General features: G+C 33.6%; 1 protein-coding gene across 2 annotated transcripts; it reads right to left on the bottom strand.

Annotated features, from left to right (window-relative positions):
* Window positions 1–821: 821 nt before the first annotated feature.
* Window positions 822–23,126, bottom strand: LOC148602042 (polypeptide N-acetylgalactosaminyltransferase 13-like). Of its 2 annotated transcripts, XM_088555838.1 has the most exons (11): window positions 23,050–23,126; window positions 19,743–20,254; window positions 18,046–18,212; window positions 16,647–16,824; window positions 14,602–14,802; window positions 10,915–11,032; window positions 9,566–9,754; window positions 7,521–7,655; window positions 6,458–6,562; window positions 4,682–4,816; window positions 823–3,817 (listed from the first exon to the last, which is right to left on the bottom strand). In XM_088555838.1, exons 2-11 carry the CDS (start codon window positions 20,201–20,203, stop codon window positions 3,668–3,670), a joined length of 1,839 nt encoding a protein of 612 aa, XP_088411964.1. In that variant the 5' UTR covers window positions 20,204–20,254; window positions 23,050–23,126; the 3' UTR covers window positions 823–3,667. The 2 variants fall into 2 exon arrangements, with proteins under 2 accessions (XP_088411965.1, XP_088411964.1); XM_088555839.1 differs by lacking the exons at window positions 18,046–18,212; window positions 19,743–20,254; window positions 23,050–23,126 and adding an exon at window positions 16,195–16,255 and having other exon boundaries at window positions 822–3,817; window positions 16,647–16,749.
* Between the last annotated feature and the right edge of the window lie 9 nt (window positions 23,127–23,135).

The raw sequence follows: 23,135 nt of genomic DNA, 5'->3' as shown, positions 1-23,135 counted from the left end.
TTTGTCTTTTGCTAATTGGCTTATTCAAGGCAAATTATGCCCTATTATTTCCGGGGAAGGGACATTGTCATAATCAAATTGCATCCTTGTATTACTTTTCTTTTCAAACCTGTCTAAACCGTACCCTGAATAATCCAAAACCATGTGTAAAGCAGAAACTTGTTTAAGTCCGTTTTCATTGATTAAATGATTTTGAACCTTTGTAAAAAAACCTATACTAAACACAATTCGATGGACCAAAAGGGAATCAGTTTAAACGTGTGTCACTGTTCCTGTACACATGTAATTGTTGATAAATGGGTTGCAAAAACGACAAAAAAAAACAGAGCTGAAACTATAGTAATGTGTGTTTCCGGATTTCATTAGAAAATATTTGATTTCAAACTCTTTATTTGTCATAATTCGAGATATATAAACCTAAACGCGATTCGTTTTAAGGAACTAGACCCTAAGTATCACTGGGAAAGAAAAGAAAACGATCAGGGCCATATTTGCCTCCCCTCATGTTACTATAAGTATTAAGTAAATTACCAAAATGTGATACGCTTTATTTAATGAACGATTACATTTTTTTTTCAAATTATGATTTAAACGTTTCAAAATTTCATCAAAATTCAGTTTAATGGAAGCCGAAAATTCGCACAAAAACAATATTAGGAAAAATGCCATATACATGTACCTCTTGACAGTGAAAACAACGTTACGACATTCTAAAACTAAATGTATGGTAATACATTATTTGAACATGAATCAACTTTGACAAAGCCAAATTTTTTGGTAAAATTAAGTACTCACATTGTTTTCTCATATGTCCAATCCAATAAAAAGAAAATTAGTTGCGCAAAAATACGCTCTTTTGTTGGTAATGGTGCTTCCGTTTTGAAAATTGAGATATCAGTTAGTTAATATACAAGGTACCCTGAAGTTGTACAACAAACCGAAAAATATTTGGTATCATCACAATTACTGAACTGATAATCTCTAGGCAATCATCAAATGGGGTGATCAAGAAAAAACTCTTGGCAATTTGAAGGCGAAAGTCGGAAAAATTGAATAAACTAGTCTTTAAAAAGCAAACCACCTAACAACCTTCCCGCCCACAGTTAATTGTGTCCAGTGTATTGTATTACGAACATGCAACACATTATTGACGTCGGGTGAAGTAGAAAAAATGCATATTAAAACAGAAATAAAAAATATAGAGATAAGAAACACCTCGCAATTTGGTCATTTATCCATATTCAGTTTCTTGATTTTTTAATGTCGCTCGAGGAGGTAATATTCATGTCATATTGACAAAGATATTGAATGTCAGTAAGGTATTTTATGATGAAAAATTACAACGAACAGTTGTTCAAACTATTCCACAGCTGAAAGCAGAATACATGTTACACAGATAATGAAATCGAAAACAACAATTCGAAACGTGAATTTAATATCTATATATCAGGAATCAAACACGATACATGGACAACAGAATAAAAAAACACAATTAAGAATATGCAGATAGATAAAAAAAATCAAATAACACAGAAAAAAAAATATGAATAATCAAGCCTCTAAATAAAAGAAGAGATAAGGTAAAGAAACACCAAGGAAGATGCGTATTTGAAATTCTTGTAGAATGTAATTATATGAACAATGGACTAAAATGAATGTAAAAAATGCCACACAGATTCCCATATTGTGTTTTCAAGTATTTTGATAAAAATAGTGTATAAACTGGTAGTGTTACACAAAAAACATAGATGGCAACATATTACTTTCTTTTTTTTTAAACTTATATTTTTAGGGAAATGTTTTATAGTAGGAAAAATGCATAAATAGTGAAAAGAATGTACGAGAAAAATATGAGAGGTTTTATCATGAAAATATTGAGCTTTAGTAACTTGTAGGATCAAATGTGTGATTTGTACTTATCAAGACGTAATAAAAATGAAGTTTATTTTCTCACTTACTTTAACACTGACACAATATTTTCTGGGAAAAAAAACATAAGAGATTAGCATAATCAAATGGTAAATCAAAGATTATAAGCAGTTTGTCTAATCTCTTGTAAACTACAAAATTCTTGTTACTATTCCTCGTAGCAATTAATCAATAAAAATCTGTTTTCATAATAAATCTTTAATCAATAATATTGTTACTTTTTTCCAGTATACTCATAGTTAATAATGACACATTACTACATACGTCTGTTGTTGTAAAAATGTGAATTTGTTTAGCGAAAAAAAATGAATACTTATATAGTTGTACTATAAAGAAATCAAGTAGAAAATTTACAGTTTGTGGATATAGGGGCCAATGATGGGATAGTTTCATAAGTAATTAAATACTTTCAACTACTTTGGATTTTTTGTCAAATACATTACATTGCAACTACTTTGATTTTTAAAATATATATTTTTTTGTTCAAATACTTTTGAAAACGTAATTAATTACTTTTCAAATACGTCATGTTTTGAAAGACCACAATATTTGACAAATAAACAAAAGTTACATTTTAATTGCATGAACAAGATGCCGCAAAAGAGTATATGTATATAACATTATAAATATTACATCATACAATTATACAAACATTTCTAGTACAACATGTAGATTACACATCAGTATTTGCCTGAATGTTCATGAGGGTAAAAAAGAGCTTGCATTTTGCTTTAAATCTCTCCATTAGCATTTTTTCGGGAATTTCAAATAACAGAAATTCACAAATTTTTAATCAAATTGCAAATGAATTTTCCATTCAATGACAATCACTTTAAGTCATCACTACAGAAGTTTTATGGTCGTCATCATGAACTCGTTATATATGAAGTATCGATCTGCGCCATGAAAATCAAAACAGTAGGATAGACTGTGTTAACTGCAGATTTGGACAATCCCTCAGCATAGTTCGAATCCCTCCTGTGTGCAGACACGTCTACAGCAACATCGCCTGACACTCGTCATTATGATAATCTACGTAAACATTTGTTGAATGGCCAAGAAGGGAACCGTAGCTTATCTACGTTTTTTCTGAGGCGACAACAGGAAAAGTATCTAATAGTGAGGGATGGTAAAATTGTGTAGGACCAGATTATAGTCATAAAGTGCAAAAATAGTCTTTTTGTTAGTCATAAACATATAGCAAACAATTTGACAATAAAAAACAAATGCTTCCTTTCATTTTGTCAGACATGAAGAAAATTCACAGTTCAAAGTAGTTAGGGAACATGTGTTAGAGACGTATGACTAAATCAGAGTTTTAGAAACACTCTAATGAAACATCCCAGTCGTCCACTGATTAATACTCACAATTACATGATGATGGCGATTGATCATTGACAACCGCACAGTTATTTGGGCATGTTAAAAACATTTCAGTATCATCTAGGCAATTAACTTACTGTTAAAATCAATGTACACGTTAAAATTCAAACCAGTTCCGGTCGGTATAATGGTATAATGACTTACATAAACAATGATAAACCGTCGGTATTGTGTGATGGCACCTATGACACAAATTGTGTGAGTCTAATAATGATTAAGATGTACATCCTATGATATGAACACAGTTTTCTGAATCTATCAGCGATTGTATGTGTGTCCTATGATAATAAACATGCCCATCCTGTAAATGAGTACAGTTGACTGAACAAATTGACGACTTACTGTGTCGGTGTTGTCACACTATATTCATCAATACCTGTTTCATCAGATAATGATTGAATTGCCAGCGTTGTGAGATAGCTGAAGTTCGACAGGCACGCATTATGAGACCAATTTTATCATAGTCCAAACATAGTCCAGTTCTTTTGTGCATTATGTGTCCATTCTGTAATTTAAAGCAATCATTTGTCATTGTTTAAAGTCATCTTTACAAAAGTTTACTGTTGTCATTATGAACCCTTATGGTGCACTAGTCTACACAATGATAGCCGATTTGTTAACCGTGTCATTGTTTCTTTTCTTTTGTTGTCTTCACTAGACGTGCATATTATGAGCATGGTGATGGGTGTTTCTAAAATTGAGATGACGTTTTACCTACCAGGAACTTGGTCCATTTTTAGTGAAGTCTGAGTTGCTCTTTTGCATTTGTATGTATGTGTGTATTGTTTTATTGTCGTTAGAATCTTGTGTCCCTTGAATTCTCCTTTAACACAAACTGGTGTATGAACGATGACGGCAGTTCCAAGGGGTTAGATCTGTACATGTAATGGTTTTAGTAATAATGATAGACAATAGTGCTCTTACAGATAATTGCATATCTGTTTGGCTCAAAACAGAAACAACACAAATAATTTTAGAACTAAAAAAATGAAATAAAACGAATACTTCTAACAAGAATAATGGGAAAAAATGTCATTCATGTGGTGACTGGTAATGGTATTCGACCTATCGAACTATTTGACCTCGTCCAACTGAACATTTGATCTACCAAACTGAACTTACATTTGTTATTTTTCTCATCATGAAAATGCAAACATGTATTCTTCACAAATGAACCATACAATTAAGTACTTTGGTACTTTGGTACTTCAGGGGTCGTCTAAAATTCACTATACGGTGCAAATACATACAAAGAATACAGGATCGTTAGCTTGAGATATGTTTTGAGATGTAGCATTGTCTCCAAGATCCTTCTATGTTCTTTTCATAGTCAAAATTAGTAATACAGAAGAACCATGGTTACAAGTACCTTTTTATGGTGCCATTTGTCTCTTGATCCAATAATACAATCCTCTAACATGGGTCTTCCTCCTTCACGTTGGTCCTGTAGTACCACACATTGTAACGATGTTCTTAATAGTCCCTCTTTGGTCCATGAAAATCCCTATAAAATGTAATATACAATACATTATTATTCAACAACCAGTTCGATACTTGTTTAAAACTAATTACTGATCATGAATGTAAACCGGTCATATATACAAAATAGTTCATTATGAACTAAGAGGATTTTTTATCAAACACAGCGTAATTGAACAGAAACAATCGAGAACCAGTCTTCATTTCTCTAATTTTACACAATAACGTCAACAATGTGCCATTCCTATGAATCTTCATATTACGTTCTTGTCACATACACCAGCTTCTGAAACTCTATTTTGTATAAGGGATCAGACACTTCACATTGATCAAAACGCCTTCCCATCCTATACTGAAACAACCATGTGACGAGCATCTTGAGAAATTAACAATACAATTCATTTCATTATTAGACTGATCGACAAATGATCTTCCAGTCTGTGTTCATGAAACTATCATATAGCGTCTAAAATGACATAAAAAGGCCTTCATAATAAACAAAGACGTAAATTTAACCATATCAAAATAATGATAAGAATGTCATGCATGCAATGATTGGTTATGATATTATGAACTATTTGACGTCGTCCAACTGAATTTATTTTTATCAATTTTATAATGGTGAAAATGCAATCATGCAATTTCCCCCCAATAAGCCATGTATACCATCGTCTCAACAAAACAAAATACGCAACAGACATGTCAAACGAAGAGACCAACCTGACAGTCAACCATATAACATGTTATAAATATTTCTTCAAGCCACCTTACGGCAGATGAAAAATCATTTACTTTCAAAAGTCCTTAATTTTCATACCCAGTTCCCGACCTTGTACATGAAACCATCTAGACCGAGCAACTCGACAACTTTGCTAGAAGTTTGAGGATCCAAGAGTACTTCAACTCCAAGCTTAAAGAGTGTATAAGGAGGAAAATGAGAGTAGATAAAAACAATAATCGGTTTATAACGAAAAATGAGTGGGTCCCTTAAAAGAGCAGAATACTAACAATAGAATCGTTGTTAGATAATGTAAAAACTAACTACTGCAATTGTAGGTTGTTCCCTCGGAATTCGAACTCGTACCGCTGTAACATCTATGACAACACCACCTACACAAAGTCCAACGGCCCATACCATTATTTATTGTTCAATCATACGTAGTAAAACCAATATGAGTTGTCCTGTGTTTCCATACATTCCCTAGATCGAGGGGGATTGACTTGGCGAAGACTGTATATTTATATAGCCTATGTGTTAGTGGTCTCGGTCAAATTAAGCAAAACAACTTCCTTGGTTGCTATGTGAGAGGGAAATCAATCTAAAAATCCAATAGTCAAACGGTAATATAAATGAAAAAAAATCCAAGCATGAGATCTAGACAAGGAAAAGACATACACAACAAAGAATGAAAATAACAAAAATAGCACACACAAAGAAACAAAAGTAAACAAGCAACACGGTCTCTATTATCATGTGTGCCGGTATAGTAAGCGTCTTCTGCTTTTCTACAAACACCTGTCCAGATGATCATACAGTTTTAAAATGTCACCTCCGGTCCGGGATACCAAAAAAGGAAAGAAATATTATAACACTGTGAACAAATATGTACTCACAGTGGAAATAGATATATTTTAACGATTAGCGAGTTTAATATATACAATGTACCTGAGTTGCTAGTCTGTAATGACAGACTTCAACATACAATGGTTCCGGGGCTTGAAAGAGGTAACCATGGTTATCAAGACATCTATCATTCTGTAAATTCCTTGCCTGTTAAAACGAACATTAATTTGTTATTTAACATTGTTGGGCTGGTACAGAGTTCAAAATTCGGGTCCACAAGGGTACCAGAAAAAGGCTGTTTCTTGGCTTTTATTCGCTCATTTTTGCCCAGTTATGCATGCAATGAACAGAATGTTCCAACAATAAGGGGAGTTACGACACCCTTCTGGATCCTTCACAGACATGTAACGTCATAAAACTTTTAAGGTATACATTAATCTGCAACATTTCTACATAACGATTTCCTGCACATAATGTTACAAAACTAATATTTTAAAAAGTCTATTTGATGTTATTGCTATGTCAAATCTGAGTGACAGGACCAATATTCCATAGGCTACCTAACCCAGGAGTATGCATTTAAATAATGTAAAGTTCCTGAGTAACCATTATCCCAAAACTGGAAAAGATTGGAAAGCTGTCTCGTTTGGCTGGGCACATGTTTTGTTTGTTTGTTGGGGTTTAACGTCCGAGCAGCAATATTTCAGCTATATTCATACGATGAACATAAAATTGATGATAAAATGAACATGAAATGATGATGAAATGAAAAAGGGATGGGACACAAGGATAATGGGGTCGACATATTTTGATTGCCACTGGAAATAGGGAGACATGGGTAGGGTCGGGCAATTTAGCCTCCTGTGGCGGAGACCTATGGTTCCTACCCCGGGAGAATACCACAGTAGGGTTTTTTAACGTGCGAGGAATGTGGCGTCTTTCCCCACACGGTACACCACTATTACCCCATTCCACCACCTGGGGCACACATCTCAGTTGCTCTGTGGGCAGAGCGCCCTAGCCCCTGGCTAGGGTTCTGAGTACTGTTTAGTCGCCTTTTACGACAAGCTTAGCGCTGCTGCAGTCCTATTCTTTTAACCCCCGGACCTGCACGGGTAGGCTGGGCACATGGTAAGATTTATAGTTATTACCATTCGAAACGTACCGATCCCCAAGCAAAGACGTTGTGATCAAAGATAGATAATTCCGGCCATACGTTTGTGATGAACCATGTAAAGTTTTTGCATTGAAGTCTTTCTTTTATCTTCATTCTATCAGACAGGTCACCTTGGTTCAGAGCCTAAAGAAATACAAGGACCAATTTAAGATCAAGCAAATTGTCTAGTACTAAAACAGGATAAAAACAAATATACTGAAGATTTTGCGACGGACACTTGCCAGGTCGAACTTAACTTTCGACGAAGTATGTTTTATGAGTCAGGTCTCGATTTCACAAAAAGTCGTAAGTGTAAAGTTGATCGTAAGTAATGACGTCATAAATTAAAATAGCATTGTGATGTCATGATTTACGATCAATTTCACACTGGGTACCATTCCGATGCTAAGACATACACTGCTTGCAATAAATCCCATTTTTTAATAAGTTATCTTTCCAGCTTTGCAGTAAAGCCTCTTTTTAACCTGAAGGAGATGTTATATCATCTGAATGCACGTGACCTGAGTATTGTGTACAATTATCAAATACACTCCTTGAGACGTTCACGTTTCCCATTTTAGTGTTTGTGCATCGTTTATCGTTCGTTTAAACGCACGATAGAAGCGGGGAACCTAAACGTCTCAAGGATGTATTTGTCTCCAGTGGTACACAGCAGCTGATTGATGTCGCATCGACTCGTCGCCTTGTTCGGGCTAAATCGTATAGACTTTGGTTCATTGGTTGACTGTTTGTAGATCATACCAAATGTTTTTAGTAGATAAACTTTCCTAGTTTTTTTTTCTCAAAGATGACCTTAAATGAAGACACTTAAGAATTTTTATGTAAAAAACAAAGGTCACCGAACTTGAGATAATTGAGCTTTATTAAAGTCAATATTTTACAACATTTCTTGTGGATTCTGTAATCAGTAGGTAGTTTTTCAATATTTAGCAAATGCTAAAATAAAAACTGGTAGAAAACAAATTCTAATTACTTTACATGAAGAATGCTTATCTCACGTTCTTTCATATTTCAAAACGAAAATTGTGGATCTTTTTCGTGCAATATCAAAGAGTAATAAAGGGAACCAAGATAATAGCGGTAATCAAAAGAATGCAATCCGGGGACAAAGACCAAACATGGAAAACAAGACATACACAACAAAGAACATAGAGTAACTAAAATCATACATACAAAGTAACAAATGCAAATAAGCAACTCGGTCTCTACTTAAAACAGGGAGCATGGACCAGGTGCACCGGTATTAAAAATAAAATTCCCTATACATTTCAAAGAACATGCTCCCGCCAATCATCTCCCATTTATAGAGGAGTTTTAAAAATAATGTTCTTTGTTTTAATTTTACCAGACTATTCTTTACATGTATGTTGTTATGTCAAAAAAATTATTTGAAATTATTGTAATGTATTTTTTTTACATCATTTCAAACACTACAAGTACTAGTTATTGAAAACATACATGTCTGTTTGATTTCGCAAGATGACAGAAAGGAATTACCCATGTAATGGGTATAATCTACTTTAAACTGTTGTAATATGGCAGATATTTCATGCATTTCGTGGCAAGAACGATTGACCCATCGATTAGACGCTTGTTTATATTAGCCCGACACGCTGAAACAGATTTCTTTTGTAAGCATGTCTCTCCACCTGGACACATTATTCAACTCCTTACCATCCAGATGTCATTTTATCCCCTAGATACCGCTTGCTTGGCGGGGAAGCTGTGACTTCCAATTTAAAAGTCGTTAGGGTACTCAGCCGTGGCTCGAATCCGCGACATCCAGCATTTATGGCGAGCATGCTTCCATGGGACCACCATGATATGAAGATCAAGATTAATCAACACAATCAGAAGAACTGAACGCATATAAATGAACGTCTCATAAGTAAAACACATATAGCTAAAAGCATAAAGGTACTTCAAAAAGAACCACCATACCACACCTCATTTCACGCCATTGATATCTAAATTACGGAAGAGAGAAATTGTACACTACGTCAAACCAAAATGGTCGACTTCTGCAACACTACCTTCATCTCTGGAAAATGGTCATACACAAAATGTTTATAGTTCGGCTCCATCCAAACTTCTACAGCACGCTTATAATTGTACATTTCTATATAGCGTCTTCCTCTAGGGAACGTGTACGGTTGATGTCTGGCTATATGTCCAACATGTGAGCAGGGCAAATGCACTAATCGCCCGCCACACATCCAAACCTTTGAAAAATGAAATTCTACATAAAAAATGGTGAATTTGTTTCATAAACATACCAAGAAAATAAAAAAATAGAATAAATCTATAATATCAAATCGGTATGAATTATCATGAATATGAGGTATCGATTTTTTTAAATGTTGACATATAAGTATAAAGATAGCAATGTTATGATTCACTTCCCATATCAAACCAAACATTTCTCATTGAAACTGTTCTCCGCGTCGAAATAAAAAAAAGAAAACAAAAAGACTTCACCTGGTTAATTTATCTAACAAATGAAAGGAGTTATAAAGAAAATAGTCCCTTTTTATGTTTACGGAATGCAGGCTATTTTAGCACCTTTTACAAAAGGACGTAAGCCTTCTAGCACACTAAAAACTGGTTGGCGGTCTCATAGGGGGAAGGTAGAACAGTAAAAATATTCTTGGAAACCAAAACGTTATTCACTTCAGCAGGTGATTCGTAAAGTGTTATTTAAAAGTATCCAAGTACTTATATAAATCAATATTTTGAATTTGAAGTGTACCATTTTCTATTACTCTAAGACAGTTACGTGTAAGTGGTTGTAAAAATCAGGAAAAATGTGAAAAATCAGAAACATGCATGTCAAAACCCCACTGATCTGACAATGTTATACTCAATGCATCACCTAAGGATATTTCCTCTATCTGAAAAGACCAGTATTTGATATCTGCATTTATTACTAGCTTTGCGCAGAAATTTTTCAATAGAATCTTAGAAAATGAGGTTTTTGACAGAGTAAATATCTGCCTTTGAAATGTTTATTTTCAGTGCATTTCAATGAAATTGAAACTCAGTTGTCCAGCATGCTATAGAAAATAATGTCTCATGTCCTTGATTCTGATGGTGCAAACGGTCAAATTAAACTTTCACCTTGATGTTTCAACTACTGCCTGATTCTCACAATGACTGATACTTTAAAACCAGTCTGACGGGTTGGGAAGTTACTTCCTTAGGAAACGAAGTTAAAGACGGGAATATGAAAAAAAAACTGGTGGACTTTCTAATTAATCAACAGTTAATTACTGATTTGTTTCTAAAAAGTACCACTTACTCAAAAGATACACGTAATTAAAGACCCTCTATCCTGGTATATTTTCACTTTTTTGTATGTATGACTCTTTGAAAAATGGCTTACCCTCCAGGATAATTCTAGGTTTTCCCCTCCCCATATAATCATCCCGCCATCGTATGCTCCAATCTCATCGAAGTATCTGCTGTTAACGGCGAAGGCAGTACCAACCATTACTGTGCCTCTTTTGCATATTAATACAAAAATGAAATTTCAACAAATTTGAAATAGAATCTTTTTGAAATGATACTATACAATATCATTTTAAACAGTTGTTTAACTTTTCAAGAAAAAATACGGAAGAGTGTTGATTCATATCAAAAAGTTTATACTTTGCTTTTAAATGAAACAAATGTTACAGCGCATGATACACACAATGGCGAGTTAAATTGGTAAAGCTGATTTGCGTATTTAATGTAAACCAACTTGTATTTTGACGTATATGCAGAAATTCAAAACACTTTAACTCATATTTCTCTGAAAACATACTGAAAAGTAACACATGCCAATATTTCCTTCGACTTCACCTTTTCAATCAAGATTTCAAATTACAAAATTGGTTATAAAATGGTTATAATCTCAGGCAATGAGTCAACAGTAATAATATATGTTTGTCTGTCTGTAATACTATTGCATGTTCTAAGAGCTTTATAACATCGACTATTCGACTCTGGAATCAACTTCCTACATCAACAAAAAATCGACCCTCTGTTGATGTTTTCAGAAAGAGGCTAAATTCAGCCAACCCTGGAGCTCCTGAATACTTCAACACAGGCAACAGAAAAGAGAATCTATGGCACTATCAGTTGAAGGTGTGAAGCTAGCAATCTGAAATCTGAAACATCACTTGCACCTTCATGACCGGACTGACAGGCCAAACTGTCCACTGTGGAGACATGATCGAAGATAATTTTCACTATTTTATATTTTGTCCATACTATCAACTTCAACGGTTTACACTGCAAAACGTTTGTGCTGAACTACATATCAATTTTAACTTGCATAACATACTTCATGATAATGAACACTTGACGTTTTATAACAATGTCAAGGTGATAATAACTACTCAAAATTTTATTAAGAATACTATAAGATTTCAGTAGTACACAATTGTAATGTATAATACTTATAGTGCTGCACAGGTGGTAGTTTTGTTGACAGACTGATGTATATATTGCATTTTCTATTTTGTTTAATTAAAATTGATTTTTTTGTGGTTTCATAATAACACGAAGAAATTTTGATACACTTTTTCCTTCCCTCTTTTACATGTATTTAGATGAAAAAGTGTAAAATTTAATGTTTCAAAGATATATCAATTTAGCATACATACTTTCACTAAATTCTGATTCTTTTAATTTAGGAAATTAATTGGTTATTTTAGAAGAATACTAATAGTACTTACCATAACAGATAATTAAGTTATTAGTCAACTTTCAAGAGAAACAGAGTTATCTTTCTTTCTATATATTCTTTTCTAAATGTCTAATATGTTATAAATTATACCATCATGTAAATACCTTGTATGGGGAGGATATATAATCACATTCACAATTTATGAATTACATATGTTTAAAACAAAACAAAATTGAGTAGTAAGAAAAATTTCAGTAATTTAATTTGTAATTTGTAAAAATTTAATTTCAACACGTACACATTGGAGATTTTTGTAATTGTTTATGAAGTTTTAAGATTAATTGAAAAGCTAGAATTGCCATTTACATTAAAATGACCCATTATAAATATACAAAATATTTCGCCTTAAATGATGGTTGAAGATGTATGGGGTATGAATTAAAAAAAAAACTTCGATAACAATACTGGTGATAAATATATTAGTTGTTACTACCAGACTTCCTGTTGAGAATAAAAGCAAACCCATGAGGTTTTTAAGCTCTTGATTCGTTTACATGAACTGTTTATATTTTTTTTCAATTAACGTTATTTTGATTTTATTATCTCTAGTCAGTGTGAACTTGTTTACTAAACTACCAAATCCCTAAAACATGATTTTATTATCTCTAGTCAGTGTGAACTTGTTTACTAAACTACCAAATCCCTAAAACATGATTTTATTATCTCTAGCCAGTGTTAACTTGTTTACTAAACTACCAAATCCCTAAAACATGATTTTATTGAAGTGGTGAAACTTAAGCAATCGTGGTCAATGTTCGTTCAATCTTATCACTGACCTGAATTGTTGAATAAGTAAAAACTAAGCTCCTTATTTTAAAAAGTATATGTTACAATATTGCAATGGCCATTTTGAGTACTTCTCCGTCTAAGAATCAGGCAAAATGTGGTGTGTAGTCAATGGCAGTAAAAATAATAATTGGAAAACTGAATTTTCATTTTTTTCTCCTTAAAACTACATAACGTTTATTATTTCTTTTAAATGCAGCTGATAAAAGATTAATCCTTGAAACATGTGAACAGGGCTTTCAGTATCGATACTTTTTTGGTTTCAGAACTTCTTGCATATATTTTTCTTTCAAAATCTTCCTTCCTATTTGATGTTAATGCTTCTGATGAGAGGTTACTCATTGTAACACGTGCACAATATATCGAAATTTGCGATATTGTATGATAAGTATTTTTGTATTTTGAGACCAGGAAAATTGAAACAAGGTTATTAAACAATTAATGTACACCAATTGCTCGATTGTCATAACCACATTTAATATTGAATCCCACACCACCAGAATTAAGCTAGTTATATCATCCTCAAACGTTCTTATTGGTCGTATAGTTGATGGACAAATTTTGGCAATATACGAACTTAAATAAAAACTTGAAATAATAATGAAAATGGACCCAGGAAATGTTGCTTGTGGATAAATATGATTCCATGTTTGATCATCGTGGTTCTTCCCTTTGACTTTGGGGTTTGTATGACATATTTGATTGTAATACAACATATCTTGATTTGACGGTGGTTAAATATAGATTCTCCTTCAGTCTCGAAGGGATTACAGGATTTCTCCACTCGAGACAGTTAAATTTTAGATTTTAACCCTAGAGCTTTAGCGAGTGGGTTAAAATATAAAATTTAACAAGCGAGAGTGGAGAAATTCTTCAATCCCGGAGAGTGTCTGTTTCTCCCATGAAAAAACCATAACAAAATAAATCAAACAACACCCTAAATTCTCCCAACAATCAATCAAGACATCTCCTCCAGTTATCAAGTCATTGCGTCATCGATATCAATACCATTATGATTAGTTGATACTCTACCATCTAACCTTTTCAAAATATTAATAACATTCGTAAATTAACAAATATTTAATTGATCAACAATATGAATAACAACTGTAAATTTGGTAAAAATGGTAGGCATGGTACGCGTGGGAGTCTTCACGCGACATTTTAATTTTCCGCGTCAAGTGGCGGGAAATAACAAATTTTTAATCCCTCGCTCGTGCGGTGTCAATGAAGCTTATGAATGGGAGAATGTATGTTTACGGTCTCCGCTTGCACATCGCCAGTGAACTCATTTTGTAACTGTCCAAAATACCTCTTACTCCTCCAGATCTTCGAATATAATGCACTCACCTTCCAATTATAATACCGTGTAACCTGTATTTACCAAACTCATTAGGACTCCAGACTTCGTTCTGTTAAATGAATGATTCGTTTATACAGGTTTAAAGTTAATAAGTTTACATAGAATTTTGTCGTGACCGTTTTTAGATTTTTCAGGGTTTTGTTAAGAAATGTTTCCCTGTAAGCATCTTGTTTTAATATTTTACATACGGTCTTGCATCTTCTTCTGTAGGCCCAATCTGGTCTTGTCTAAACAATGTCTCGAAGAAAAGCAGTTTCCAGTCGAACCCATAACGTGTCATATATCCTTGGTTAAAACGGTACTCAAAACTTTTAGCATTCACGTAATCTAACACACTCAAAGCTATTGTTTTTCGGTCTTTTTTCACTTCTGTTAAAAGGGGTTGTAACCTAAAGAGAAATAATAAGTTACAGTTAACGATGTAATGACAGTAAAGATAGGCAAAAATACTTAATATCCTCTTTTTTCTATAAAACAAAAAAAAAAACAAAAAATAAAAACAAAAACAAAACAAAAAACCAAACAAAACGTGATATGTATTTTAACTTCTGGCGAATATCAAATAAAATATTGTGTATTACCTACAATCGGGCAATTTTAAGATATTTCGTGCGTCACGGCCTGGAATCGAACCTACAACCTTCTGTAGTTGATGTGAGCACTCTACCACGAGACCACACAGTCGGTTCAATATTCAATGGGAAATTTCAGTCTGTATAATGCTGAATGTTGAGTTTTGTTTAGTTTGAATTGGCATTTTTTTATGCTCAAGGATGTATGCGATTTTAAATCAGATAATGGAAAATCAGCAAGTTCAATTATGGAGTTAGACCTCAGGTAAAGTACACAAATCTTACAAATCATTGGAACGTGTGTAAGCATCTAAGTAACTTGACTGTACTGATTTCATTCTGTTTCAAATGGAAGCTTGATACGCTTTGGTGAAATTGAAAATAATACAAACATATCACTGATTTCAAGACTTATGTCCTCCCTTTCTCTATATCTATCCCCTCAAACACTCTCGTTTAATCTATAAAAAAAAAACAGTACAAAAATACTGTCCAATAAAACATGGAAGGAGTTAGAATTTATCTTATTGCCCTAAAATACAGACACGTCAATTATAGGAAAAACAGATACATCAATACATGTATGCAAGTGCATGACCTGAACATGAAAACACGCAAGTTGAATGTTCTATATGTACATACACAATGTAGTAAACATAATAATGTACAATTACATATAAAAACAAAGGTAAGGAAAACAAAACATCACACAAAAAAACTATGCACAAGAAGTATGATAAAAACGGGATCAGGTCCTCCGGAAAGGTATTCCAAAAGTTATTTTAGAACCACATTGCGATGTACGAAATATAAGAAATAAATCAAATGTTGATCTTGTTATATTACATACAATACCACTTACAATTTATTCTAGTCTATCGAAAACAAAGCAGTGTTATCTGAAGATACAGGTATCAATTAAAATCATTACTTGTGAGATTAGCTTTTGTTTGAAATAAAAAAAAATCACAACTTGAAGGGAAAATAAATACACTCTTGATACAACATAAAGCCATCTCTTTATGGCATTTTATTTACGTGCAATAACAAACTCAATCCTTGATTGACATCATATTTTGCAAAAGAAAGTACACACACCAGTTCAACTGTTCTATTTACAACTGAAAGAGAACCCCGAGGGAACAAGGAAGACATTGATTAGATGAACACTGCTTAAAAAATGCTTAATGTAATCTCTTATTTAAGTACCGTTCTGTGTAAAAATCAGGCAATGGGTGGCACATCATAATTCTCCATTTGGTCTTTATTCCTGAAATATATTTAATACATCTAGAAAACTACTGAAAAGTAATTTAAGTTTACCCTGAAGCATCTGTGACGTAGATATTTTTTGACTGCTTATATAAGAAAAAAGTGCGGGAAATTTTTCCAGCCATTTCCCACAGCGCATTTCAACTAAATTTGACCTATCAATATCTTAAAAAGGCAAATTTTACAAACACTTTGATGGTTATTTCTGGAGATTATCGGAAATAAATACTTCGTTAATGCAATAAAACAATAAAATCTCTGTGTTTTTTTCCTTCATGTGCCACACCACATTTTGCCTGATTCTTAGACGAAGAAGTACTTAAATGGCATTGGGTCCAATTGAAATAACCATGTGTCACTGAGTAGATTTTAGTGGTGCTTTCACTTACCAATTGAAATTAACCTCCATGTGACCATCAAAAAAGACTACAACCTCTCCGCTTGAAGCTCTCCATCCTTTCAATCTGGCTTTGATTAAACCGGTCCGTCGGGAATTGCGTAGTAACTTTATTAAGCCTTCAGGAAAATTGTCTTTTATATATTTCTCTAAAGGTGCTTTAAGATTAGCTGCGAAAAGTGAAATTGACATGCCAGCACCAGACCAATATAAACCTACACAAATTCATGTCCCCATCGTATAAAAAAAAATAAATCCAATTTTCCAACGCGGGGATGAGAAACACGATAGATCATAAGTCATGAAATAAGTACTAGTTACAAATAAGTTGTATTTAACGAAGAAAATTCCTCACATTTTTCTTTTAAATTTGTTACGGTGTTACGTTTCATGCAGCAAGTTGAATTATTCCTACAGAATATGAATGAAACTTAAGAAAAGGAGAATAAATAGTATCCCTGCATTCGGAAACTTGAAAAAAAGTTTCTACGTGAAGATGACCATAACAACTTCACAGTAAATGTAAACTCTTCCATGTTAGAATTCATCTTAAAACACGTTCTTGTCTCCTGTTCTCTATATGTTATTGAAATGACAGATAACTCATTTTATTATATAGATAGCAGTGTTTTATCGAATGCTCCCAGTGAAATGAATTTCGATTATTATTATTATAAATTCGGTAATTTCACTCTCGGACTTTCTCCCGCCAAAACGTCACAACTTTGAAATCAATCCGCTGTTCACAAAATTTGAAATTTATGTTGAAAATAGCAACGAAAAATCGAGGAAATCTACATAATAAATAAGATAATCAATTGGTTGTCGTGAATAACCAAAATATGATCACTTGTGCCAAGAACGCAGTAAGATTCAACTCGTTCTTCGGCACTCGTGATCATATTTTGATTATTCACTCCTTCCAATTACTTATCCTATTAATATCATTAATATATCTTCTGTTCTGTTTTGACTCCGCTTTAACCAAGTCTGCCTGGTGGTAATTTTATGCTGCCTGTTTTTTATTTCAGTTTTCCAGAAACAAGTAATCATTGGTAGCAAGAGATTTAGCACGCTTTAAAATCTAAGGTTTAGCCAACCTGTTCCCTTCAGAAAAACTCTCATCGAGTCAGATTTAGAGTTGTTATCCCAAATTTGTTTATGTTGCCTCGATATTGCCACTTGCGATACGGTCTTACTTATTTTTACTGTTCCTTTTGACCTCTGCATACGGTTTACCGTATATTGTTATTAATCTCTTGCAAGTAGATGTATGACTCCAACCCCAGAGGGAGAGAATAAAATCCAAAGCCTTCGCCTTATGACATTCGGGAACCCCTTTCAATGTATAGGATTGAAAATTTATTAGTCTTTAAAGAGCAAGAACTTACCCATTTGGCTGTTGTCATCAACTAAGATGATCTCATGAAGTAAATGTCTCGGTGTTCGGTTTATTATGCTGTATATTGTACGGATAAGTATTGATGGCCATTCATCATAGAACGTTATTATAACACTAGTTGGTGGTAGGTCGTGTTCGTACGTCTGATATTTACACCTGAAATTTTCTGTAGGAAAGTTATTTTATACCAATATTTCGGATTTTCTTCCACTATTTCCAAGTAAAGTACTATGCTTATAACATGGTGCTTAGTTAAATATGAATGATTACGCCCTAATGGCTAAAGATTTTGACGTACATGTACACGTGTCGCAGAATTGCATTATTGTTGCTGCCGGATTATACTCAATGCAATATAACGTGTGCCTCTAGAGGAGCAAGGCATGCATACCCTTCTGGAGCACCTGATGTCAATCCCAGTTTTTTTGGAGTTCATAGTTTTTTTTTGTTTCTTTGTTTCCTTATCTTCAGTTCTTATGTGTAATCTTTTTTATTCGGTTCGATACAGTGTGTGTGTGTGTGTGTAGATCGTCTCTGTTTCATCCGCTGTTCATGTTTACGCATTGTATTTGGATTGTGACGTATTTGAATCATCCCTCTGTTCACGTTTACACATTGTATTTGGATTGTGACGTATTTGAATCATCCTTCTGTTCACGTTTACGCATTGTATTTGGATTGTGACGTATTTGAATATCCCTCTGCTGACGCTTTGGTAGTTTAATTGTTGCCCATATCTATTACCGATGATCCTTGTCCGTGCCCCCGGGTTGATCATTTGTACAACAATATAACTTTATTTCCCTGTGCGTGCTAATAGACACTTTTGTGATAAGTTGGAGAGCATACTCAATGTACACTTCTGCGAGGTAGGGCTTGGGTAGAACAAAAGAATTTTCCTCGCGGAAGTGTATATTGAGCATGCTCACCAACTTATTACAAAAGTGTCCATTAGCACGCACAGGGAAATAAAGGTATATTTGTTGTACAAATGATCAACCCGAGGCATTGACTATTCTACTGTTAGCACAAAAGGGTCTATTAGTTTGTTCATCCTCTTTCTTTATGTGTGTGTGTTTTGTTTTGTTTTTTGTTTTGTTTTTGTTTTTGTTTTTGTTTTTTTTTTTTTTTTTAATGTTAAAATCTTCAACTGTATCAATTATATATCGTGTAACGAATCATTCATTTGTTTTCCAGTAAAATATTTAAGGTTATATAATTTGAGGTTTATAGGAAAGTTTTCTTCTTATGATTGCAGCTCCTGATTATCTAATTACAGATACATGTATAGCTATCAACTCAACAGAAAAGTACACATCAAGAAAAATATAATTAACATGATAGATTGGTTGTGATTTAATGTTCTACTGCTGATATGTCGTGCATTTTAGGACGAGAAGACTTGACCAATCGAACAGACCCTGCCGATACACTGAGTTGGATCTTCATTGTGCTAGCTCATTAAATCAACAGACTGCAACTGGGCATACCATCCCACTCGGACACGTTATTCAGACTCCGAGCCAACAAGATGTCAGTCTATTCCCTTACGGAGAAAAAGATTACTAAAATTTAAGTCTTCGCTGTGGTGATCGTGGAATCGAGCCCATGACCTTCCACTGTCGAGGAGAGCACGCTACGCTGACACCACCACAACGTTTCTATGAATATATATTTGTCACTTACCCCGGGGGTCGGGAGTCAGGCACAAGACGATTTAAAGGTATGATGTCACTTGCAATCACGTTTACTTGAAACTTCTGCATTACTATTGAAACACTTCGTTTATCACTTCCAAAAAAAGGCAACCCTCTACTATTTGCGCCGTTTTTCGTCGGATCATTTCTGCCATAATTATCGATGAGAATATTATTAGTTTTTAAATGGTTATTCTTTCTGAACTCATCGGCTCTTATAGTTACTTTATTAATTACATCTGCTAATATGTCAAACGATGAATAAGATGTTGTCAAATTCACCCCCTTGACAACTGTTGTTTTCATCTGGCGAATATAATTCTCCTTTGAAACAAAGCACTTTTTAAGCAACCAACTTGCGTTTTGGTAAAATAGAACTACTTTATAGGTGGCTAACAATAGCAGAACAAAAGCTCCAACAGATATGTAACGACGAACTAAGCGCTGCATTGTAATAGTATTATAGCTTTAGACCAACGTCTAGAATGACGGTACTGAACGCTAAAATAAAAGTTAAAAAAAATACATATCAATTTTTAAAAATCCTTCGTGGCTATTGTAAGATATCACCCTAAATTATGGAATGCATGGATGTTGATTGGAATATATTTTACGGTCGCAAGACCGCTCGTAATGAAAATTCTCAATATGTTAGTTAAAATCAAATTGTGCATATTTGTGGTATAGAGCACAGCCGTCGAATTTTCTGGGGTTTAAGCATGACATACTAGCGTCAGGCTACTCTGAACTATTTCAAACCTAGTACTTCCTTTAATGAAAAGATGGTTAGAGATTGTAATAATCTACAAATGATTCCCCGTCCCAAAAGTTTTTTGTACAACAAGAAATTAATTTGACTATGCATGTTGACAGATCACTTCTTCCCACTACAAATGTACTTGCTCCTTTTATGTGTTTTGGGTGAACGTACACCTTTACCTTTTGTTTTCTTAAGGAGGTAGACCTATGGTAAAGTAAGGGATATAACTTTTGAAATCAGAGATATGATTGCATCATATTCAATTTCACCAAAACCTATCAAGCTTTTATTTTATTAGAATGAAATCAATCCAAGTGACTTTGATACTTAGATGAAATTGGTGTAATATGCTGAATACAAACGTTCCAATGATGTGTAAGAGTTGTGCCCCTTACCTTAGGTCTACCTCATTAAGATAAACTTTTGAAAAAAAACTCGAACTCCCGACATTGTAATTTCGTACATTCAGAGGCAATATACATGTAGTAGAGACATTCAAGTTTGTGACAAGAATACGATACACTAGAAATTGAAATGTTGTTTTCCTGAAACATTGGCTCTACAACAAGGGAAATTCGTTAAGCAGGTAACACACAGAAGACTCGACATCAGAAAGCACTATTTCACAAACGGAGTGTTGGAAAGAGTAATCAAGGGAACCAAGGTTATAGTGGTAATCAAAAGAATGTAATCCAGGGACAAAGACCAGACATGGAAAACAGACATACACAACAAAGAACATAAAGTAACCAAAATCATACATACAATGTAACAAAAGTAAATGAGCAACTCGGACTCCACTAAAAACTGGGATCACGGACCAGGTGCACCGGTAGGGTAAGCGTCTTCTGCTTTTCTAGAAACACCTTGAGTCATCTGGAAGTATGGAATAGCCTCCCAGAAAAAAAAAATGGTTATTTATATAGCACTAAATGTTAAGACTTTCGAACGTCGTCTAGATGGAAATTGAAAAGAACATACCATGATTTATGACTTAACAAGAATTTTAATTATACCGGGTGTAGCAGTAGTAACTACATGTATGACAGTGGCGAAAATGATGAACTGAAAAAAAGAGGCAAAGTCAGACCTTCTGGGTTAATATGCAATTACACTGTAGGTAGCTTAGGTAGTAATGTGACTACAGTATGTAACAAAATACAAAATAGACACAAGAAAAATACTTAGATGCGTTAGTCTATTAACTGAAATGATTTTTATAGTTCTTTTAAAGTGGTTTGTGTTTAAAATACTGAAAATAGAAGTTCCGATTAATTTGATACTGCTCATTTCATACATGTATGTAGTATTACATATGCCGGAAATTGAGTTATTCTTTTTCTTCCAAATGTGTAAGATGGCTTGGGTAGCATGGGAGACTTGTGAAAGTTCCAAACATGTGTTCTTTGTATTTTGATCTACATCTAAAATGACGTCCATTCTTCTATAAATAACTTAATGATCGTTTTGTCCTTTACAATCTGGTCTCATGTTTCACCTTGCTGAGTTTGTTCATATAACATGCAAAGGATAAGTTTTACACAATTGGATTATTTAAAGCTGCATTAGCTGTCAAATTCCAACAGTTTTGATTCTATTGAATTTTGCTGATGAAATGAAATAAGTTTATAAGTAATGCAATTGAAGCAATAAATGTCGATAATACCTTCAGAATGTTGTGAAAACAACGTTTTTTAAATCAAAGAAGATCGATAGCTCAGATCTAATTATTTTTCGCCATACTTCCGAAGATTGCCGACAGGACATTACTTAACCTGGGTTAGAAATACTTTAACCTTGGAAAAAAATGACAATAACGGATACAAAGGTAAGCACGTGTCTTGTTTACATTTCATTTAATCTATTTCTTTATTAGTTTTCAAATAAATAATGGCAGTAACTGACCATATTTGTGCCACATTATATCACAATACGTAAATTTTAAAAGGATTCTTCCATTATATTCGAACTTTTGTCTTTTACGGCTTGAATGCGATGGTCTTCCTTACCACTGCTTACCACTTTCGCTTTGCAAACAAATTTGTTTAAAAAAAAAGAGACCCTTACGGCACATGCGTGGATTAAGGTCACCAGAAGTCACATGCATATGGATTTATCTAGGTCGATTTTTTGTCTTGCAAGACAATAAATATGTAGACACCTATTTCATGTATTTAACACATTTTATATGTGGATATCGAATGAAATTGTACAGGAAAAGTACAATTTAGTAGAAATAATTCAAAGTTAAGGTATATTTTAACAGAAACAAAAATTTACGAAAATGACAACTAATGCAGCTTTAATTATAAAGTTACGAGTAACGAGCAAATGCACTGTTGGTTGTATTTTTCGCTATAGTCGCTCTAGACATATAAATGCAAAAATAGTACATGCAAAGTTACTGGTCATGAACTATGAAAGAATTAAGACTTAAAACCAAAAACTAACAGGAATAATTTCAATATGTAAATTCGTTAACATTATTTCGAATGAAATGAAATAGCGAAGATAAATCAAGGCATATACTACTTACGTATAGCTTTTTCTACAGTTAGACCAATTCTAGTGACAAAGTGACATGCTGTTTCATTATGTAAGATGTAAATGTTAAAATATACA

Source organism: Perna viridis, chromosome 12 (genome assembly GCF_037379345.1).
Source record: "Perna viridis isolate PV_CMFRI_1.1 ecotype Kerala chromosome 12, ASM3737934v1, whole genome shotgun sequence".
NCBI lineage: Eukaryota > Metazoa > Mollusca > Bivalvia > Mytilida > Mytilidae > Perna > Perna viridis.
The sequence above is the reverse complement of the archived record's forward strand: the minus strand, read 5'-3'. Positions and strand labels throughout refer to the sequence as shown.

Coding starts and splice junctions, on each gene's coding strand:
- LOC148602042 (XM_088555838.1), bottom strand. CDS start 20,203: ATGCAGCGCTTAGTTCGTCGTTACATATCTGTTGGAGCTTTTGTTCTG. Junction 16,825..18,045: donor TGATGACAACAGCCAAATGG/GTAAGTTCTTGC, acceptor CACTTTTCGCAG/CTAATCTTAAAGCACCTTTA. Junction 7,656..9,565: donor ACCATTTTCCAGAGATGAAG/GTAGTGTTGCAG, acceptor GTATTTCTTTAG/GCTCTGAACCAAGGTGACCT.